Below are 21,525 nucleotides of genomic sequence, written 5' to 3' on the forward strand. Positions count from 1 at the left end.
TTATGAACTCCCAAATATCCCTCTTCACCCCTCAAGGGCAGAGCTCCTCTGCTTGTTATTTGCTCATAGTACACACATCTGACAGATTGTGTACGATGACATCTGGGGTTCTGATGGAGTCTTGCTCTCCATATGGACGACTGGGAAGTGTGTTCATCCGACAGACTGAAGTCAAGGTCAGCCAAAAGCGAACACACACACACCGATCACACACACACAAACACACTCCACTGCCATCACTACAGGACACACACAACTCATTAACTCTGATGGATTACGGCAAATTTCAGGCTAATAACACACGTTAATAAATGCAGGCACGCATTCACACACACACACACACACACACACACACACACACACACACACACACACACACACACTGTTTGTGTGTGTGGCACATACAAACACAGATGGACACAGACCTGCCACCTCAGTGTCACCTTCAGTTAATCCTTGTGAGACAGCAAGCGATCCATCCAGTGGCCACACAGATTTACCCATAATCCCTGTGAATGAACTAATTCAGAGCAGAAGTCTGCTTCCTCATTGTGTGAGCGCACAATCTGTCCACGTATATATACACTCACAACAACAGACACACATACAGGCACACAAACACACACACAACTACCTAGACAGCTGCAGATATGCTGTTCAACACCCGTGCAGACCTAAGAAAGAGGGCACCTTGAACAACTATCTGAAAGAGAATGTAGGGTGCCATGATAATAGTGAGAGTGTTCTTTTTTAGTGTTTCTGTGTGTGTGTGTGAGTATGAGAGTAGACACAGATTTAATTGGATGGGAATGTCACATAGGACAGGGCACAAGAGTGCCGCCGGTGGTCTAGGTCGTAAACCAATTACTGTTCCACCCTCTTTAAAACTAGATGGGAGATGGAAGACTCAGACCCCACTTCATTAACAAAGTAAGCCCCCCCGTGTTGACAGCAGCCATGTAGAGTAGCACTGTGGGGTTGGCGGGTGGCTGGTGGCGGGTGGCGTGCAGGTGTACTGAGGCGGGGGGTTTCAAATCAAAATTGACATCCAAATTCCCAGGCAGGAAGTGGATGCAGCTGATACTTGAGGTTTGATTGCCTAGTTGTAAGGGTTAGTTTTGTGTGTTTTAAGGGAGCTACAGTGTGTGTTGTGTAGTTCACGTCTATGACAAATAACAGGATAACAATCACTTCCCTTGTGTGAACAGGGATATTTAGATCTTATTAAATTAACACTTTCATATATAATTATAAATATATTAATATATACGCACACGCACACACAGAGCACTTTCTATCACACACTATTCACAGACACCTGCACTGTCAGCACAGCAATCCAGACAATTTAGGGTTCAGTGTTCTTGCTTGAGGGAACTTCAGAATGAAGCTGGGGATCAAACCACCGACTTTCTGGTTAAGGAACCACCCGGTCTACCTCCTAATGAATTTGTTTTGTTTATCCATTCTACTATAAATGAGTAGAATGAATAAACAAAACAAATGAAAATCCCCAAAAGATATTAAAGCTATTAATCAATAAATTATTATTCCCATAGATGCATCAAAAATAGTACAGATGAAGCGCATTCAACGGCCTTGTAATCATTCATATAAATGAGGGAGAGGCTGTTGTCCACACTGTACTGAGTGTACTGTACACACGCTACATGTACATACGGTTCATGCAGTCATGTTTACAGTGTACACACGTTTGATTACAAGACCTGAACCGACAAAGTGCCCAGTCTGCATTTATCTCCCATTAACGTGAGCACCTTCACCTTCACACAGGACAAATCTATATATAACAACTAACCCCTCCCACCTCCAGAGTCAATCCCTCCCCGGGTGCCTGCCGGGCGCCGCGTCTAGATATTGTGATGGTTTGCCAGAGCCCTGCTTTCGGAAAAGGTCAGTCTTTGCTTCCTCCTGAGGAGAAGGGCGGGCGGCGGCAAACTGACTGCCAACCATCTCGGAGGCATCTGTCACATCCTAACCACTGGTAATTAGCCAGCGAACACACTCACTACACTGCTCCAGCATGTCTGACTGAGGGGGGGGGGGGGGGGGGGGATACGAAGGGCATGTGCTATTTTTACGTCTGCCTTTCGGTTTTTGATAAAAAGATAGAGAGAGAGAGAGAGAGAAAGAGAGATAGAGGGGGGGGGGGTAGAAGAGAGGCGCAGAAGCAAGAAAGAAAGCCCGAGAAAAATGACTTGGCTGTTGGTAAAGGCTAGCAATTGTCTGAAGTGCCAGCCCATCGTTTATCGACGAGGCGGATGCACATCCTGTTCATACTAGTCATTACCTGCCGCCCCTCTCTGCTTTTTCCTAATACCCTCCTCCAGCGCACCTGCCACCGTTCGACAATGTCTCTCTATAACCATGACACACACATACACACACATACACATATACACGCACACTCTTTGCACCATCTCCCTCCGCGTCTCCGGGACCTCAGCACGCCATTAGTAGACAATACAGAGGAGACACTGTCTTTGCTCGAGCATGTCAGAGCGATTCAACATCACCGGCCTCGCAGGCCCCAAATACACCCATCATCTCCTGCCCACCTAATCACTGCGGGGAGAGACAGAGGGAGCGATGGGACAGAAGGAGCTGCAAAGGCTAGAGAGTTGAGATGGAGAGATCGTGGTTAAAAGAGGAGACTGGGGGGAGGAGAGAGGGATGTGAGGAACAGTGGAGAGAGAGAAATATGGGGGAGACGTGATCATGGGCTTGATTTGGGCCCACTCGCTTTTCCCGCCTTGGAGCGTCGAAATCTCTAAGAGATGCAGTGGCAGCTGCAGGGAGAGGGAAGGAGAAGACTGAACGTACACACACACACACACACACGCATGCAAGCATGCACACAAAACTAAAAAACGAGGAGGATTTTTTCTGTCAACACACAACACAGAAGCCTGTGTAGTATTTGAGGCTAGTTTCAACATTTAAAATTAAGTCTAAAAAAACACACAAGACGTACGCTGTGAGTTTTAAATGAAGAGGTATGAGATCAACTGCTCGTGATGGGGGGTGGGGGGGGAGTGAGTGTGTTTTCAGCAGCTTCACTACTAATCTGAAAAACAGCTCCTCAAATTGCTTTTGTTCATCAATCCGCACCAGAAAGATATTCACTTTCCAAAGATGTGAGGGGGGAGGCAATGCTGCAATCAGTTTTTCAGAGGACTTGAAAAATGACACAGTTATTGGCTATTAACAAAAGTGATTAATTGACTTATTATTTCAACACTGGAGCTAATTAAGTGTTTAAGAAGACATTTATTTACAACCTCATCAGTGTTGTGTAACTTTTGACAATAATGCAGCCCTGACGTTCACCGTGATGGATGGATCAAGTCAAACAAGTTTCAAGAGTTTGCCTAAGGTTTTTATTGTTTTTGCAGTTTGCCCAATTTTGTGTCCAAAAAACTTGTAACTGTAAAATGCTTTAGGTGGGCATCAAGACTAAACAAGTGCTATATAATTACAGACCGTTTTACCATTTATCAAACTGAATGTTTAGCTGTGAAACAAACAGGATCTGTGCGGGATGCAGGAAAAAGCAGTGAGGAAGACAGAGACAGAAGAAGTGAAAATCAACCCTGACGTTTGAGAAGGGAGCGGGGTGGGGGGGTGGGGCTCCATCGAGGGGTAATGAGGGTGTATATGAGATTATGACTGCGGGGGAGGGATGGTGGGTGGAGGGAGAGGGGGTAACAGGGTTGGAGGGTGAACCGGTGCCTTGACAGCGCAGTAGGGGCCAGGGCTGTGAAGTTGGTTAATCCTGGGATTAGCTCAGCAGGGGGGAACCGGCATGGCAGGGGGGCTCTGGGAGCCCGATGTCCCCCATCCATAGTGCCATGCTGCACGGCTAGCAGGGGCTGGCTGTGCCCCCCCTCAAAAACTAGCCCTGGGCGCTCCCTGACCTAGTATGTGGTGATGATCCACACAGCAACACACACATAGACATATAAAAGACATGCACTGCAAGCTCATCAGTTCGTTATTGCTGTGGAGAGGCTGCAGGGGCCGAGAGGAGAACAGTGAGGGGCGTCTTCACATGAGCCCATTGGTTCCAGTGTGACTGATTGTGAGGGAGCCTATCGGCCCACCTGGGGGGCTGCCTGTTCCACACATGCCTCTCTTCTACCTCCTCGTCGGCTCTGCACTTCTAAACTCTTCCCAGCATGCTCCTCTTTCGCTCCCCATTCCCCGCTTTCTCAACTCTTTCGCTGAAGGGTCTCAAAACACCCGGGGCTGCAGAGCAGCGGGGGCGCTCTGTTGTTATTAGCATCATCGCCCCATTGATTATTTCCCCACTGTCTCCAAAAGAGAGTGCTGTTGGGCAGGCAGCTGAGATGGACAAAGGAGGACTTCCATCACCAAGACATTGCATTGCATGTGTAAGAGAGCTGTCTGCATACATGCAACGTGTGTGTTTACACGCATGTGCATACAGGGAGTACGATGTTTGAGGTGGCAGTACGTGTAAGCTGAATATTTCTGATTGGACTGGACTGACAGTGAGCTCCACTTTCTGGCTTAACGGCGTTTCTCGCTGAAACTCAAAGAGCAGCTGAAATAAGCCTCTTCCTTCTCTGGGAGCGACGTGGGGGTCTCTCCCACCCTCAGCCTCCCCACAGAAGGGGACCTTTCTCTGGGTGACTGGCAATCCAGTGTGCACACCACCCATGGCCATCAAGTACTAGATGTACTAGTACTAGACTTGTCGCTTTGCAGGCCAACCCACGGAGGACTTCAACTGTGGGCAGCGTGAGGCATGATGAAACCTCCCACTGGATTTTCCATCTCGCTGTATGTTCTCTGTCATGGATGATTTGATTAAATCTCTCCCACGAGCCGTTCGCTGCTCCTCCGCAAGGTCGCCGAGGAATCACGATCTGCCTCCTGCGTTAGACCGAGCCAACGTTCTCCAAATGGCCCATTACGCCAGTCAAAAGTATAACTGTACTTAATTGAGTAGGAACAAAAGTCAAGAAGTAGATAGAAGGCTTTGTTAGGCTAAGGATAACATCAGAGTGAGGCTGACCACCAGAGGAACTCAACAACCTTCAGAGATAGAAACAAATAGACAATCCTGGTATAGGACAAAATGCCTGGATAACAAAAACCCAGATCAAGGACACCTACACATTACCAACAGTGCATGTGCCGGTTAATGAACCTGAAAAAACAACACATTGAGAGCGGAGCCTTTGCCTAAGATTTTATGGGCACATGTTGTTATATGCTTGTGGGAAGATTCATTTTAGATGAACAAGCCAGTGAACATGATCTTCGTAAATTGCTCCCCTCTCTTCCAGACTTGTTAACCGTACAGAGCAACATCCCCGATGAGAGGAGCTAGCTGCTGTACTCAGTGTCATGTTGCTAACGGTCTTCATGCAATATTAACTTGCAATAGAGCTTGGAGGACGCACAAACCTGTGCATAGTGCGCACTAAATAAAACAAAACCATCTGTGATTGACACATCATTAGACACCCATGAATTATTCAATATCGGCAATCATATTGGTTTGCTGATGGATCAACATGCCGAGGAGCATGCGGGCCCAAGGTACCTGATTGCAAGTTAAAAGGCTTCTGAACCCGACTGCTCCCATCCCTAAAAAAAATCTGTCACTCATTAGTGGAGAGAGCAGGAGCGAGGAAGGAGGCTGCTCGGTCCTACGAGTCTTTATTTGGACCTCCTGCCGCTCCCAAAGACGGGCTGCATCCTCCTGGCTCGGAGATGGTGCTGATTGAAGTCATAATTGTGAATGTGGGGGAATTTCACGGTCAGCAGCGTGAAACCCTCGGTGAGATGGATGGAGAGATGAGGAGCAGCGGAGGCGGGAACGACTGCAAATTAGGGGTCGGCATTCCCACAGCCAGAGCTCGAAGGTGAGAGACCTTGGCCAGGGCCAGCGGATATATGCTGACGCACAAAGAAAACACAATGTGTGTGTGTGTGTTTGTGTGTGTGTGTGTGAACAGAGGCAAACATATGTACATACACTCAAGGAGCAGGAACACATAAGTGAGCACAGAAATGCAGACGCATACACAATGGGAAAAAACATCGGCCGCGTGTAAACAATCTCTGCATCAATCACTGTATGAGCGCAGCAAATCGACTGTGGCTGTTCCATAGATCGGAGCCACTCCCCAGCCTTCGGATACACTCCCCAGCAGCCACCTGCATATCAAACAAGGCAGCCACTCACACGCACTGACTAATGATTTCAGAATGCTATTAGGTGTCTTTATTCCAACAGCACGTCACACCCAGGCAGCCCCTTCCTGCTCATGTGGAGGCGACAAACAGAGGCTGAGTTACTGTTCTCTTATCTCCACCGGACAGAGTCGAGTCCTGCTGCGGACCGGTTGCCTATCATTAGGAATTTTGGCCCACGGCACAGCCACACCTGCCAAATCTGGTGGTTAGCAGCAAAATACAGGATCAGCACTTAATGGGGCTCGTTTATCAAAACAGAAACGCCTTCGCAAACGGCCTGAAAGGGATCTTGAGTGCTCTTCAACAGTTTCTCTTTTCTGGCTGTGAGATCTGTGTATAGATTCAAATGTCAAATAAAGAAAAAAAATCTGACATTTGAATGTCAAAAAGGTGCTTTGAATGTATGTTGGAGCAAACTTCAGGCACTCCTGTGTAGACTAAATGGTAAGGAAATAAGTTGCTATTTGATGCCATTTATATCTAAAATTCAAAAATAAGTTTGAGCATTAGATTGGATTGGAGTACTCTGTCTAAGTTATCTTACATTTTAGTTTTATTTATTTACTTTTTTGCTTTTAATTGATCACTCTGAGAGGGGGGGGGGTGTGCTGAGGTAGGATGTTTGTTTGTTTGTTTGTTCATTGGTTTGTTGTTTACTGGCAACGATAATAACATGTATTGTATTAATGATTATTAATTATGTATGTGAAATTCAATAAACAAAGTTTTTAAAAAAAGAAAGAAAAAAGACAACATACGCTATTCAGGTTCAAAAGTACAAATCCGCTCGACAGTTTCCAGACAGAAGTAGTAGTCACGGTGCGTTCGCATTTCAAACCACTAATCTGTCTGTTTATCTGTGCTTTGTCTTGTTCTGGGGAAAAAAAATGAATTTGAGGAATTAAATAAACTGCTGATAATAGTTCTCGTGAAATGAATTGCTGCAGTTTATCTGTCAGGCTCTTACCAAGGCGCCGAGATTGTGAATGATTTACAGCACCTGTCTTTTGAGTTGATGTGACAGACCAGCTGCCTGTTGTTCACAAATCTGCTGTGGAGTCACAAATCCTCCTTAATCTTTGAAATTGCTCTTCCTCTGCAAAACAAACACCCACACTCAGGTGCACAGCCTTCCCCAATACGGTTTCCTTCCCAGGGTTAAAATATCTTATCTCTGGACACAGTTTAGTCCATAAGTCATGGTGTCAGTCATCAAAACATTATGTCTCCAATGTGAGACAATAGATGAAAGTTACTTTCACAATTGTCCACAATTACAAGTAGCTGCAAATCGCACAAACGTCCCCTCACACACAACACATTCGGTAAACAGGTACACACACAGAAGGGTGACAGATTTTGTGTGACAGAAAATGAGCATAGTGTCAGTTCAGGCAGGCCAGCGAGTCCAGCTCAGCTCACCTGACAGCTACAGCAGTTGATATCAAAGCTAAACCATGTTAGCTGATGGCTCGGCTCCCTTCCATGCATTCAGCCGCTCCAGCCTGTCGACCCCTGCTGCTTCCTCTGCAAGACGTTCTGCAACCCACTTCCACCCCAGCTCTCCCTTTTCCATACCATGTTTGATTCATTCAGTGTAATCTCTGTTGTCGTTGATGCCCACTCTGTTCCATTCCCTTTGGGAGTCTTGCTGCTGCTCTCCCTGTCTTAAGCTTTCCAAATGTGCAAGTGGAAGGGCAGGGAGGTCCCGGATCCGAGCTATACAACCAAATGTAACTTATGCAGATGCAAATGGAAGATGTCTTTGACGAAAGCGATCCTGACTGAACTGCTTTGCACGCCACGTGCCCAAAACTGCAGCTGAAACCATGAAGTCTAACTGTCTACGTGGACGACAACAACTTAATGTACGAGTGAGCACGCTGCAAATAGTGCTGCACACAGCTATACAATGCAGCGACAGAGCAAAACCTCCATCCTTGGCAGAGGAGTGCACTTTAAAAGCAGCCCTATAGTCAGAGGTCACAGTGACCCTTGAAGGTACGAAAACAGAACCAGTTTTTGGTTGAACAACAGCTTTTCATGCAGCTCTTTAGAAATATCCTCGACTGCCTCCTGAGTCAGGAAGGTTTTGTATGGGGTGACACATCAGGTTCAGTGTGTGTCTGTAAGTCATCAGAAAACACAGACGTAGCCTGGAGCTGGGAAGTGGAATATTATTTTGATTTAGTACGTTTTCTGATATATATGTTTTTCATTAGGGACACAAGTTAGAAACAGACTTTGAACAGACAAAGATGGGCAATGTTCTCGGAGATGAGTGAACACACTTGCTGTGTTTCCTCCTTCAGCAGCCACTTTGCATCCACTTTTTTCCAAACTGAATACCAGTCGTTAAGGACGAGCCCATTGTTCAGAGTAATCTCCAGATGATTTGAATTCCTTTTGGGGGGGGGCACCGATTTATGTTATCAAACTTACTCCTTTCTGTCATTTTTCTCAACTACATGTGTTGAGGAGGAGCGGAGACACACACCTGCAGGAGAGGTTTTCGAATTAGTTGCATTCATTTTAAGCAAATGTAAATAAAGGTCAACTTTCATGCCATGCTTTCCTGTCAAACCACTTTATCCCTGCAGCCTTGATAGAGGGGCGTCCAACATAACTAACTGACTCCCTGGAGTTTCTGAAATTGCTAACATTAGCTACCATGAGCTAATTTCAAATCAAGCTACAATATCCCAATATCACGCATTGCATTACATTACTTATCATTTAGCTCAGCTTCCATCCAAAGCGACTTCCAATTAGTGCATTCAACATCTATGAGGGGCCATTTGGGGCTGAAGAAATGACACTTCGGCATAGGCTAGGTTCCTAGCCGCCGATGTTCTGGTTGGAGGACGACCACTCTACCCCTCAGCCACAGCCGCACAGGCACCCTCAACCAATAGCAAGGCAATCCCAGCTGTCAGTCAACCACAACCACACTTATTCTAAACTTAAAATGTCAGTGAGATAAAAACCTCCCCAAAAATGTTTGTATTTGGACTTTTTATTTTGCTTTATGTCCCCTTCACTAAAATGGAGGAGGTGAGGGTTAAGATGTTTACTGCAGCCAGCCGCTAGGAGACTTTCAGGCTTATGGTGAGCTGTGATGTCATCTTCATAAACAGTCTGTATATACTGATGAAATCAACTGTTCACTGAGAAATCTGTTGTTTCATGATGTACTAATGTTGTTGTTTTTTTTGTTTCCCAGCCATGACTGTGAAGTGTTCCTTCAGGTTGCAGAGACGGTGTGTGTGTGACGTTGTTGTTCGGCTGAGACTCACTGATGTATTTTTAGAGGTCCGGGACAAAAACAACCAATTATCCTGCCTCTGTTGTCACCAGCATTAAAGTGGTGACCTTTTAGAGAAAAGTGGTGGGACTATTACTCAAAGGTGTAAATCTGCCGTTTTGCTTGAACGCGGCTGTTTGTGCTTTCTTAGCAGTCGGCCGCATTGTCATTCACTCAAAATGAACACCATGTTTTCAAACACACGTCGGAGGTAGACCACTCTGTTCAAAACAAAATATCAAAACCGTTATTGTAAATTATGAGAAACCTAACACATTCGTTTTTCTTGACACACTCTCAACAAAGCAAATATTAGCTGTCTCTGTGGAGGCATGTATACATATGTACATACACAGATATATGAAAGTTGGGAGAGCTGCAATACTCAGCTTATTCAATAGTGAAAATATAACCGCAATATAAGAGTTGGCTTCCAGCATTTAATACGTTTCTTGTTGAAAATGTAAACCAACCTAAACTCATAATGCAAGAGCACACAATCTAAGGAAGCAAAATATGTCCCATCATAACACTGCCCATTATTCCCCATTAAGAGCTGTCACCAGTACAGCACTTAAGTGAGACACTGGTCTTTATAAAAGAACATGCAGCTCCCACACTCAATGTTTGCCTGTTGACTAATCCACAGTGCATCCCCGTTAAAGGCATTGGCACTAGGTCAACACAACTCATTTTGTGTAGATAAAATATACATGCCATGTTTTCAATGGAAGTGTGAAGCCCGTTTATGAACAAACACAAACTCATGTGTTTTAACATTTTACTGTGAGATTAATGAATCATTAGTCCTTGTGACTCAATCAGGACTCGCGCTCCATACAACTGTGTGTGAAGAGGACTAAATTAAATCCTGGGTTGCTTAGAAACAACATGCGCAAACAGATGAAGAGACCTGTTTGCGTTTACAGGATAAGACCGGTGAAAATAACCTTGACCCCCCCGTGTTACAAACCCCGGCTATTTCTTTTCGGTGTGTGGGTGTCTCCCTTTGCCCATGCAACCTCTGAGAGTGCAGCGCTGGGGCCGTTACACCAGGCAGAGGAGGCCTGGGGCACTTCTTAGGAAGACGGGAAAGTAGGTTAACGTTTTTCAGAGCCGATAATCGCGTCCGGTTGCCGCGGCGCCTCGGAGAAGCCTCACCAGGGCACAAAGAAATGGACACATGGGCACAGGCGGAGCAACACACTGATTTCTTCGGAGCCGGGGAATGCCCTAGATGTGCCTGCTGCTCTCAAATTAAGCAGCTCGGAGACAGAGGAATCAAATGCGTTTCCATTACGGGGAAAATATTCCGTCTACCCCCTGTCATAACGACACTGTATGGCAGCATTACGGGGAAATATCAAATTAGGCTGTTTCATTTGGAGGACTGTTGTGCATTGCGAACACTTTCGGAGATCAATTGAGCTGCTAGGTAATGAGCGACGGCGGCCTGCTCTAATATAGTCAGTAATGTTCTTTTGATTGCTTTGGTTAATCTTGCTCTGCCGTGCAGGGGGGTGTGTGTGTGGGGGGGGTGTCTGTGTGTTGGAGGGGGTGGGGGGATGGAGGCCCGCCGTTGAACGCCAGGCCTCAGCCCTGGTTGGAGGGGAACACAAGACAGCGGCAGCAGTGTTGCAAAAGTCAAACGATTTGAATCAAATTTATATATCTGGGAAATCTAATTTTTGTCACTAGTCATTCATAAGAGAACTGTCTACAGACGGTTTTTATGCCGAAGACTTATAACGAATGCAGGAGCAGAGGAGCACAGAAGTAAAGACCAGGCTGAAGAGGCCACAGTGGACGACCTTCAAGTGAAGTGTCGATGATGTGTCGCCGCTCAAGTGGATAGAATCAGACAAAGTGTACCACTCTGCTCCCTGAAAGCAGAGCCTCTCACTCGTGCACCGCTCGCAAACAAGTAAGAGGTGCTCTGTCGCTCTCGCACACTCACAGCTGTGACCGTTTAATATGCACCAGCTCGTTTCCATTCCTCGGCACCTCTTGGCTCTGGCGTAAACGCTAACAAACCTGTACAAACACTTCTGCAAATATGCTGCGCCACGCCGCTGCACGCCACACTATCTGCCACGTTCCATTGCGCACAGTGCATGTTTATTTGGATCGCTCAGCAATCCAGCATACTTTTTTTTTCTGTTTTTGCATCCACGTGTTTGCAGAGATGGCTGTGGAACTGGTTAATGGGATTGGGGCGGCTGCCAGCTGCTGGGAGCTGCTGGGCGTTGTTTGTTGTTTGGCGCGAACCCCTTACCTCTCCACGTGGTCCAGGTTCCCTGATACGCCCAGTCCTCCGATGGTGTAGAGCTTGCCATCGTACACCAGGCTGTTGTGTTTGCAGCGAGCCACAGTCATACGGGACACCAGGTTCCAGTTGTCCAACAGGGACATGTAGCACCACACGTCAGCCACCATCACACCCGACTCCGTACCACCTGCGGAGTAAAGACACTAGGGTTAGTGAATATTTCATTTTAATAAATATGGAAGGTGATGACATGGGCGTTTCCACAGCAGAAAATAGGGAAACAAGAACCTTTTGGGAAACAAAGGAACTTTACCTGCTTTTCAACCATCCTCATAAAACATTTTCTGGTTCATGACTGATTGTTGCAGGTATGAAAAAGTCCCTGCTCCAATAAAGTGACTCTAATATATATGTATTCGGACAAGTTGTTGTTAATGTTATATTAAAGTGAAATAGAAGGCTAATTTTTCAGCTTCCCAATAACTGGGATATTCAACATCTTGTCCTATATTCTAAAAATAAAATCGTCTGGCTCTAAAAGAGAAATAAATGAAAATAGCAGGTTGTCAACTGGAGAGATTTATTCTGGAGTCTTCAGCCCTTTCATTCTTTGCATCCATAGAAAAGAAGCATGACTCTTTACTCATGTTAGAAACTGAATTTCTTAAATTTCTGTCGTTGTTTCTCCACATGATTTTGGAACATAAACAAGAGTGCAAAAGGAAACCTCATCTCAAAGTTGAGTTCAACATCTGGCACAGAAGAGCAATAAACTATTTTCACGTGGTTTATGGCATCAAGTGACAGGATAAAGATTTAAAAGTTGTTTTTATTTCTCTCTGCAAAACCTCTCTTCAATATCGAAATCTTCACCCCTAAATCTTTTTTGGAAGTTTATGGGAAAAGTGAAAGACTTGGCCAACTTTGACAGAAAGTTGTTCCCTGCTGCAGGTGAACCAGCCAAGCAACAAAACGTGTCCCCGTTTGAGCTCTCTTTAAAGCAGCCCTGTTAGCTGTGCAGCCGGACATGTAACGCCCGCCTGTGTCTCGGCGCCCCTGCTCCCAGTGGGAGGAAGGTTACTGACCAGAGCCCGTCGATTGGCTCGCCAGAACACCTATGATTTCCCCACCGGCCGCCGGACTCCCAGCGGACACATGCAGACCTGTTCCAATGCCCAAACACAAATTTACATTTATATGAAAAAAAAGGGGAGAGGAAAGGTACACGCCGGACAAATCCTGTTGCATTGCCGCGGTGCCACGTCAAGGTCTGATTACCGTGCAGGATTCTCGCACAAATGGACCGTGGAGGGAGAAATTCTGTCTAGCTCTGCAGGAGCAACTTAAAGGTGTCTCATAGAGGGAGTCACAGAGTGCACAGTGTGCGACTGTGGAACAAAATACACTGCAGAACACTGCAGACACTGTGAAGCCAGACAGAGACGTTTAAAGAAAAATGCACCACAGAAGGTGAATAGAAGAGACATTGTACAAATAAACGAATGACTGTGATGTATATTGTTTTAGGCAGAGAGAAACGTTCAGTTCAGGTGATGACTAAGGCCCGAGGGCAGGACGCTTTTTAACACTAACAGTTGTTAAAGGTCACAGGAGGAGGGCTGCAGCCTGGGCAGCTTCACTTTACCGAATCATATCTGATACAGAGTGATTCTGTAAAACCAGATCACAAATGTCAAGTTTGGAGACCTGGGCCTCATTATGGTGCAAGTGACTTTGACAAAAGAGGTCGGAGACAAGAAAGTCAACAGAAAGTATTTGATCATGTTTCTCGTGACCTTTTGCTACTACTACTATTGCTATTGATGCCAGAACCACAGAATGCATCATGACTAACTATCTTCATCTCCAGGTTGTTAGGAAACCGTAGATGCAACATGACTATATTTCCATTTTTTCTAAAATATTTCGCTCAAATGTCTCTTGAGGCAAATTTATTCAGTCGACTTCATCCAGATTTTCACCTTTATCTGTTTGGAATTTTTGTTGGTTTGTAGGTTTGTTTTAAAGCAAGATCAAGCAAAAAACACTGGATGGATTACTTTCCAACTTGTGCTCTGCCTCAGGAAAGTGCCCCAAACATTTTTGTGCAGATCTGGATCATGGGTCACGTCTTTAACATTGACAATTTCTAAGGGGATAATTTATGAGTCTTGATGAAAAAAAACAGGCCTGTTTAGATGTGTGATATTCGTGAGTTTAGGCATTTTGGTCCAAAAATCTATTTCAATTTAGTGAATTAAAATGTGGTTTCATAAGAGGACTTGTGGGGCTTAGTGCAGTTCTAGCTTGATTTAGTGCAGTAAGTACATTTCTTTAAAAGATTCCATAATCCAACATGTTTGTGTCATGTATTTGATCTGACTGTATAGAGCTGTACTTCTGTTTGAACTAAAGGGATGGATTTAGCTTTTAAAATGCCTTTTTTTTTTAAATATCCATTTTGCATGTTCTCCCTGTATTTTTTCTCAGAGCACTCCAGTTTCCTCACACGTTCCAAAGACATGCCGGGTTATGTTGATGAGAGCCTTTCAAATGACTTTAGGTGTTAATGTGAGTGTTAATGGTTGTTTGGTCAAACCTGGCCTGGCTCCAGCTGCCCCTGTGAGCCTCAAGAGGATAAGTGGTATGGATAATTGACGGATAGAAGTAATATGAAGTGTTGCTGGATGCAGGGATAACCGTTCTCTACTGAAGGAATCTACTGTCCTCCTCCACTGATCCTCTAAATCTACGTTTGTGCTGCTGGAGCGGAGCGATTTAACTCACCTGACAGGTAGATGTTGTCCCCCGCTGAGATGACACTGAAGAACTCGCGGTCGTAGAAAGGCAGGCTAGCCAGCGGGTACCACTTACTGTTCTGGGGGTTAAAACAGGTCACTGCTGTCAGCGAGCGCTGGTTCATCCCGATCGCCTGACGCCCTCCCACCAAAACAATCACCTCGGCTACACCTGGAGGACAAAGAAACAGGAGGAGGAGGATGCAGGGGGTGGACAAAGGAAATGAAGAGACGGAAAGAGAGAAGGCTGTCAGGGTTTCCACCAGTTAATAAGGGACAAGCCTGAATCAAAAAGACCCATCGAGACGCTTAGCGCTGCAGTAACGAGCAGCATAATGTCTCCTGGCACGCTGTTTACAGATTTATACATGACTTTAACAGGGAAATGTGATTATATTTATACATTCAATAATAAAACGATGTATAAAAACACCTTCATTTGAAGACGGGAGCCTCGATGAACACAATCAGCCACACATTATGTGTCTGCTGGTTTGAATTGAGCAGGCCTTGAGTTAGTAAGCTTTTCGGGAAATGCAAAGCGAAGAATAAGGAAAAAGGTGAATGGCAAAGTGTAACTCAATTACCAGGACTGATGGGACTGCAGTCGGCTCTGTTAGTCTATGTTCCCACACATGACACAGTCACTGTCCACACACACACACACACACACACAGTGAAGCACACACTGCTCAGAGAATCACAAAATCAATACACAAGAATCAATTTGTGTACATTTATATGTGGAGATGTGTCTCTCTCACACACACACACACACACTTATTGAGGCCTCATGTGATTAAGAAGATACTTGAAACATGTTCAGCACTCCTCACCCGATCTTTGCACTCAGACATGTACACACGCACACGTGCACACCCGCACACGCACACACACACACACACACACACACACACACACACAAACTCTGGATAAAGACACCAGTGATCCAAAACACACAAACAGGTTGGCAGGCTGCCGAGTGCACGTCTCAGGTCCTCTCAGTCTTCAGCAGCAGGCACCAGTGAGCAGGCAGGACGACGAGCCGCCAGACAGAAATGAGCTGTGTGTTTGTAAGCAGAAGGCAGGGAAGGGAGCCAAGGAGAGAGGGGGAGGGAGGGAGGGAGAGAGAGAGAGACAGAGAGAGAGAGAGAGAGAGAGAGAGAGAGAGACAGAGAGAGAGAGAGACAGAGCTATAGAGAGACAGAGAGAGAGAGAGAGAGGTGAGGAGAGACAGAGAGAGAGAGAGAGAGACAGTGAGGGAGAGAGAGAGAGAGAGAGAGGAGAAGAGAGAGAGAGGGAGAGAGGGAGAGAGAGAGAGTAGGCATGAGAGAAAGGAAGAAGGAGAAGGAGGGAGACAGGGAGAGAGGGAGAGAGGGGGAAAGGAGGAATAACTCATTTTCATACACTCCGGACCGAGACGAACCGCTGGTTCATCTGCCCTGATCGATAACCTTCCACTCACTCACGCTCCTTCAGGGCTCGTCCATAGCTAGAGGCGCCTTGTCTTTTTCTTTCGGGTTAGGGTTTTACTTTCTCAAGCCTCTCACTTTCTATCAAAACTGGTTAAACAGAGAGCTTTTTCAAGTGAAGCATAAAAAAGGGTTGACGAGGAGAGAGATAGGAGAAAAATAAAAACTACAATGGGCTTTGCGGAGGCTGAGCAAACAGACAGAGCAGTAAGCACTACCTCAGACATATCGTGGACATACAGCTTGGACTTAGCAGACAGCTTAAGCCCCGCTCTTTTCCCTCTGCAAGTTTTTAAGAATGTGTTTCCCCTGCGTCGAGCTGGGGGGAAAACAAAGTAACGGCAGCGGTGTCCGAAGGTGAAGGTGGTCCGGTACACAGGCTGACACAAGGACAATCATGACAAAATACAGAGGTCGGAGGAGTTGTTCCGCCTCTCTGGCAGCATGTGTGAAAGATGTGCGAACTCGGAGCGCAGCTAAAAAAGATTCTAACGGCCCTGATGACCTCTAACAGACCTTGGGTGTGCGGCTAATAAATGGGAGTGTGGTTTTATAGGACGGTCGCCGCTACAGCGGAGGCTCTTTGAAAAAATATGAAGAGAAAATGGGCTGTTTGTCTTGCCTCTCATGAGCCTCCAACCACACCTCCACACACAGATTAATTATACTGACTTTGTTCCACTATTGTTCCTCCTCGGCGTTGCTCTACATATTTCTGCTCCATTTGTCTTTATCACACACCGTTTTTAGAACTTTATTGGTTTTTAAAGTTGGACTGTTTTCGCTTCCTTTGCAGGATTACAAGTTTCATCTCTTATCTAATTGCCTTTCATCCTATTAGCTGTTTCACTCTGTTTCTATTGACTGTCTCAATTAACTTGGCAAAGTTTCAAAGTGTCTGAGCCATTTTGGGATTTTCTCTTCTAGTCGTGCATGTCAATCAATGCTCGACTGTTTCAAGTTTAGTTTCAGTCAAAAAGAAATATGACATTTAATTTCAACTTAAAACACAGTAAGGATACAAATACTTCCTGATGCTGCCGCTTTGATTTCTTCCTCTTTAGTCCTACAACATGTCGACAGACTAAAAGAGTCATTTCTTTAGTTGTTTTTTTCTGTGTACAATTTCTCCTCCACTACACTTGAACCCTCACAGTGTCTAATTAGGCCAACCTAAGCAATTCAACATGCCGCTCCAATGCGCAGGATTGTGCGTCTGTGCACATGCAAGTCTTTATTATCACCTAGTGCACATGTGTGCGGCGGTTCTCTGCGCTTTCCGCCTGACAAGACACGTCAGGGAGAATCCACATCTGGGCGCCAGGGCTGCTGCGCGGCTATGACCCCCGAAGCCCTGAACACATTCACAAGGCAACGCAACCCAACACCGGCCTGTCAGAAAGCAACAAAACAGGAGAGGGCAGCGGATCAGATGGTTGTGTGGGTGTGTGCGAGTTCTCTCAGGCAACGAAGCCTCACAGGGACGGCTGTCAGTCAGTCGGAGGTTAGACGTTTGGCGGAGGGATGAAGGGATGAAGGGATGAGGGATCGAAGAATGGAGACAAGCCGGTTGGGGATGAAGGAATAACCAACTTTTGACAGCTCTTGTTTTTTTTCCTCCTGACAGAGTTTATACCCAGGACAATTTAGGGAGAAAATGTCTCCTTCTCCTGATTGTGGCGGACCTTTTTTTAGATTTCTGCTTTATTTTGAACCTATCTATATAAAGCAAAAAATAACAACTGAGGGAAACAAGCAGATAAACTACTGGATGTGTCTTGTTTGTGAATCTTAGCTTCCAAAATGAACATTTTATTTGTACTTTCAAGAACTAGTGAACAGTGTGGTACTGGAAGTAGAAACCCCATTAATATTCAGATTAGACGTTTTGATTACCAGCCATAATATTTGAACCATCAGAGGAAGACGACATGCTCCTATAGAAGTCACACGTCTGATTATATCGCCTGCCTTTGAAGATTAGCAATATATGACAATACTCAGGTGTAATAGCGAAAATGTTTGCCAAAACTGAGGAAAATCATTTCGGCTATGATCAGATTCCAAAGGGTTGAATCGCTCCAACGTTGTTCTATACAAAATCTGCTCTGGAAGTCGTTGGAAAGGAATCACTTGCAATGGTTTATGGGATGCATAGTTTCTTTATTATGGAATAAGTCTTAACTTTTGCCATTCTTCCATTTTCCAATATTTGTTCTCTTGTAGCTGGTCGACCTGGCTCCAGGTTTAACTTTCAAGATTTTCTGAAACATCAATTGAGAAAATGAAAGAGAAATATACTTCAGGACCACAGCTATTCTAAAAACCCTGTTACGCTCTATTTATTTCTTTTCTTTTTATCCTTTTTGAATAATCACTGACCCTGAACTGACCCTGTAATAACAACTTGCCTTATCTCTCTCTGGACCCCATCAACAATAATAAATCCCTTCCACTAATACTGTATTCTCTGGTTCTTTGTGAGACAGGCTCCAGTGGGTTTGTCCATTTGATTTATTAAAAACATTGATAAAAACATATTGATGACAGATGTTTGAGTGATTAAAATGCTCAGTCAGAGCAAATCTTTGCAGGAGAGCGAGAGATGCCAGCAAAACTACAAGGGCAACATCTGGACAGGGCCCACTCAGCCCAGTATTAAAGGAGGATTCACTCATTGCAAACTGGGACTGGGACTGACGGACAGGGATGTGTAAGGCCGGAATCTCAAATTGAAGCTGACGCCCGCCCACGGATTGTGACACACACCAACACGTGCTGTACATACGCACATACACAAACACACACCCTGACAGTTCTTTGTGTTACTTCCTCTCAACTCCCAACTAAATGAAACCCGTCTGTGACAGGAGCCACGCTGCCCACGTTTACCGCTGTGATAGCTGGGTCCTCACACACACACGCATGCCGACACGCACGGATATACAGTCACTTGGGAAGAGGAGCGACTGATGGAGAGATGAAGACAGAACGGATATATGTGGTTTCCTCTTCCCCCAGCTGCCACGCTGGGCCTTATCTCACCTTGCTATGTGTCTCCTTGCTCTCTGCCCCATGCTGGGACCCTGCTTCCCTTACTCCTCTTCTCTTTTACCCCGTGGTTAATACCTCCCTCTCTCTCTCTTTTGAAACCCAAGGGGGAGACTTTGCTCAATCTCTCTTTTTTCTCTGCAAGTCTGTCTCCCTCAAACCCCAGGATCCTTTGCTGGGTTTTTTCCAATATATATTCTCCTTTTCATCTTCCTTCACCGCTTCCTGTTATTCACCTCATGCACATTTCACCCGGGTGTTTGAGCCTCCGTGCCCTTACTTTAACCAGCCATACGTCGGCTCCAGTCAAAGGGACACTGCAGGGTTTTCTGGGTTGAAGTTGAATCAAAGGTTACAACCCAGCTCAAGGAAAATCAATGCCTGGGTGATTCACATGGCAGCAGAGATTCACCCGCTAGTTTGCAGCCCCACAAAGTCCATCTTCAAGAGTTCATATTTGACTTTGGAAATGGCTTTGGAAATAATCTCAGCTCAAGGTCCACAGAGCTCAAATCATCCAATCACAGATCTTATGAGGGTAGGAGCTCTGTTTTAACTCTACCATTATATCAAACAGATGAATCACAGATGAAATTTGGAAAACAACTTATTCTAGTCTGATGAGATGTGTGATGTTAATGTACTGAATACCTGTATACATATGTGTAAATGTAGCTGTTATACAGTGTTTAACTGGAGCTTTAACTCACTACGTATTCTGGCCACAGTGACACCTGCACTCTTACAGCTCAGAGTCATTTATATCCCACTGCTGGTCCATTTCCTCTTATCTCTGCTGCCTCTCTATCTTTGACTTTTTTTTCTTCCTTTTGTAATCCTAAATTTTCTCTCCCAGGGTGTTAATTTGCTATGGTGAGGAGCAGGGGGCCAAAGGCTCCAAAATAATGTCCTGGTCCGGGGAGGGCGCAGTGTGTATGTATGAGCATGATTTGGAGTGTTTGTGTCTGTTGGGCGTCTGTTTAGCAACAAAGCTGTGCTGCTGTGATTGTCAAGCTTGGGAGCGGAGACAAACATTTAACATGGCCTCAAGTGTCAGTTGACTGGAATTACTGACTCACAAGTTTTGACAATCATTATGACTGTGGTCGCTTGTGTGTGGTAGCAAACGTTTGAGTGATGCATGCAAACAGTTCTGTGGCAGGAGGAGAATGCGATCGGTGGACAGCGGTGGCCCTTACAGCTGATTGGCCCGCTGCAACGTGAAAGAATGTCGCAGTGGAGCTGCAAGACGTCTCGTATCCTCCTCCTCTCCCAAACTGCATCATCATCATCCTTTTGTTCCATGAATATAGTTTTTACTACATTTTTCCCTGTTTTTGGTTGGTAGGTCTTAGTTATTGTAATTTAACTTGTTGATATTTAGATATTATTGTGATGTTTGACTTCTATACCGATATGTTTGTTTGTTGTTTTGGCCTTTGTCCATTCCGAAGCTAAGAGGTTACTGTCACTTTTTGTTAAGTAACCGTGATAATAAATACATTTTACACTACAATACACTAATTGATCTGTGGCTATTTGGGCCTCAGGGAAGAAGTGGAAATCCTCCTGAGCCTCCTGTAGAAGGGACATGACAATGAAAGTGATTGAATCTGGTTTGTGGTCCTTGCAGCTATGTCACATTCATTTTTAAAAAACTTGATAGTATCGTGTCCCCAACGCTCAGAATGATCTACATACCTTTGACTGTAAACTGTAAACAGCTTTTGCTGGAACAACTTTTTGCTGAAGAAATAGTCCTGATGCAAACTTTGCAGGGTTTGTTCTGTGGAGTTTCCACAGGTACAGGGACACTGTCACCGGAAAGAGATGTTGCAGTTGACTTTTTCTAATGTAATATTCAATGCTGTGAGCAGTGCACATGGAATTTCATTTCCCCCTCCATATCTTGTGTTGGAGCGTTGACACAAATTTAAGGGACAAAATCTGGGGGTGAAAAAAATAAATAAACTGCAGTATCAGCACATCTAGACCCAACTGGTGGAGTCTGAGGAAACGTTTTCTCGCAATTTTGTTGAACCTTCCAACTTTTTGCAAGATTTGAATCTCATACATTGTGATTTGATGGATACGGGCGCCCATGCACACGCAGTCTGAACAACGGATCTGCACCATCAGCAGACGCGGTGATAAAGCTCTAACCAGGTTCAGTCTGTCTGCTGAATATTGGATGAGGAATAGCTTTGCAGCCTTGCAGCAGGTATAGCAGGTCAAAGTGCCAGATGTGCTATGAGAGATGCTTAGGCTGATCCGTGTTCCTGTGAATGCTGCTCGCTTCGGCAGAGAATGAGTCAAATTTTCTGGCAACAGCCGGAGCGATTGTTCACCCGCATCCTCCCACACCTCTCCTCCTCCTCC

At 45.3% G+C, this 21,525-nt stretch overlaps 1 protein-coding gene across 2 annotated transcripts in view; it reads right to left on the bottom strand.

Moving 5' to 3' along the window:
• The window catches only part of LOC133973546 (kelch-like protein 29), a 232,074-nt gene that overhangs the window by 35,640 nt on the left and 174,909 nt on the right, over positions 1 to 21,525 (bottom strand). For both annotated transcript variants that reach the window (XM_062411479.1, XM_062411480.1), the window contains exons 11-12: positions 14,613 to 14,795; positions 11,832 to 12,012 (exon numbers count right to left, since the gene is read on the bottom strand). In XM_062411479.1, the coding sequence (XP_062267463.1) occupies positions 11,832 to 12,012; positions 14,613 to 14,795 (364 nt within the window). The remainder of the gene's footprint in view (positions 1 to 11,831; positions 12,013 to 14,612; positions 14,796 to 21,525) is intronic.

Source organism: Platichthys flesus, chromosome 18 (assembly GCF_949316205.1).
Source record: "Platichthys flesus chromosome 18, fPlaFle2.1, whole genome shotgun sequence".
NCBI lineage: Eukaryota > Metazoa > Chordata > Actinopteri > Pleuronectiformes > Pleuronectidae > Platichthys > Platichthys flesus.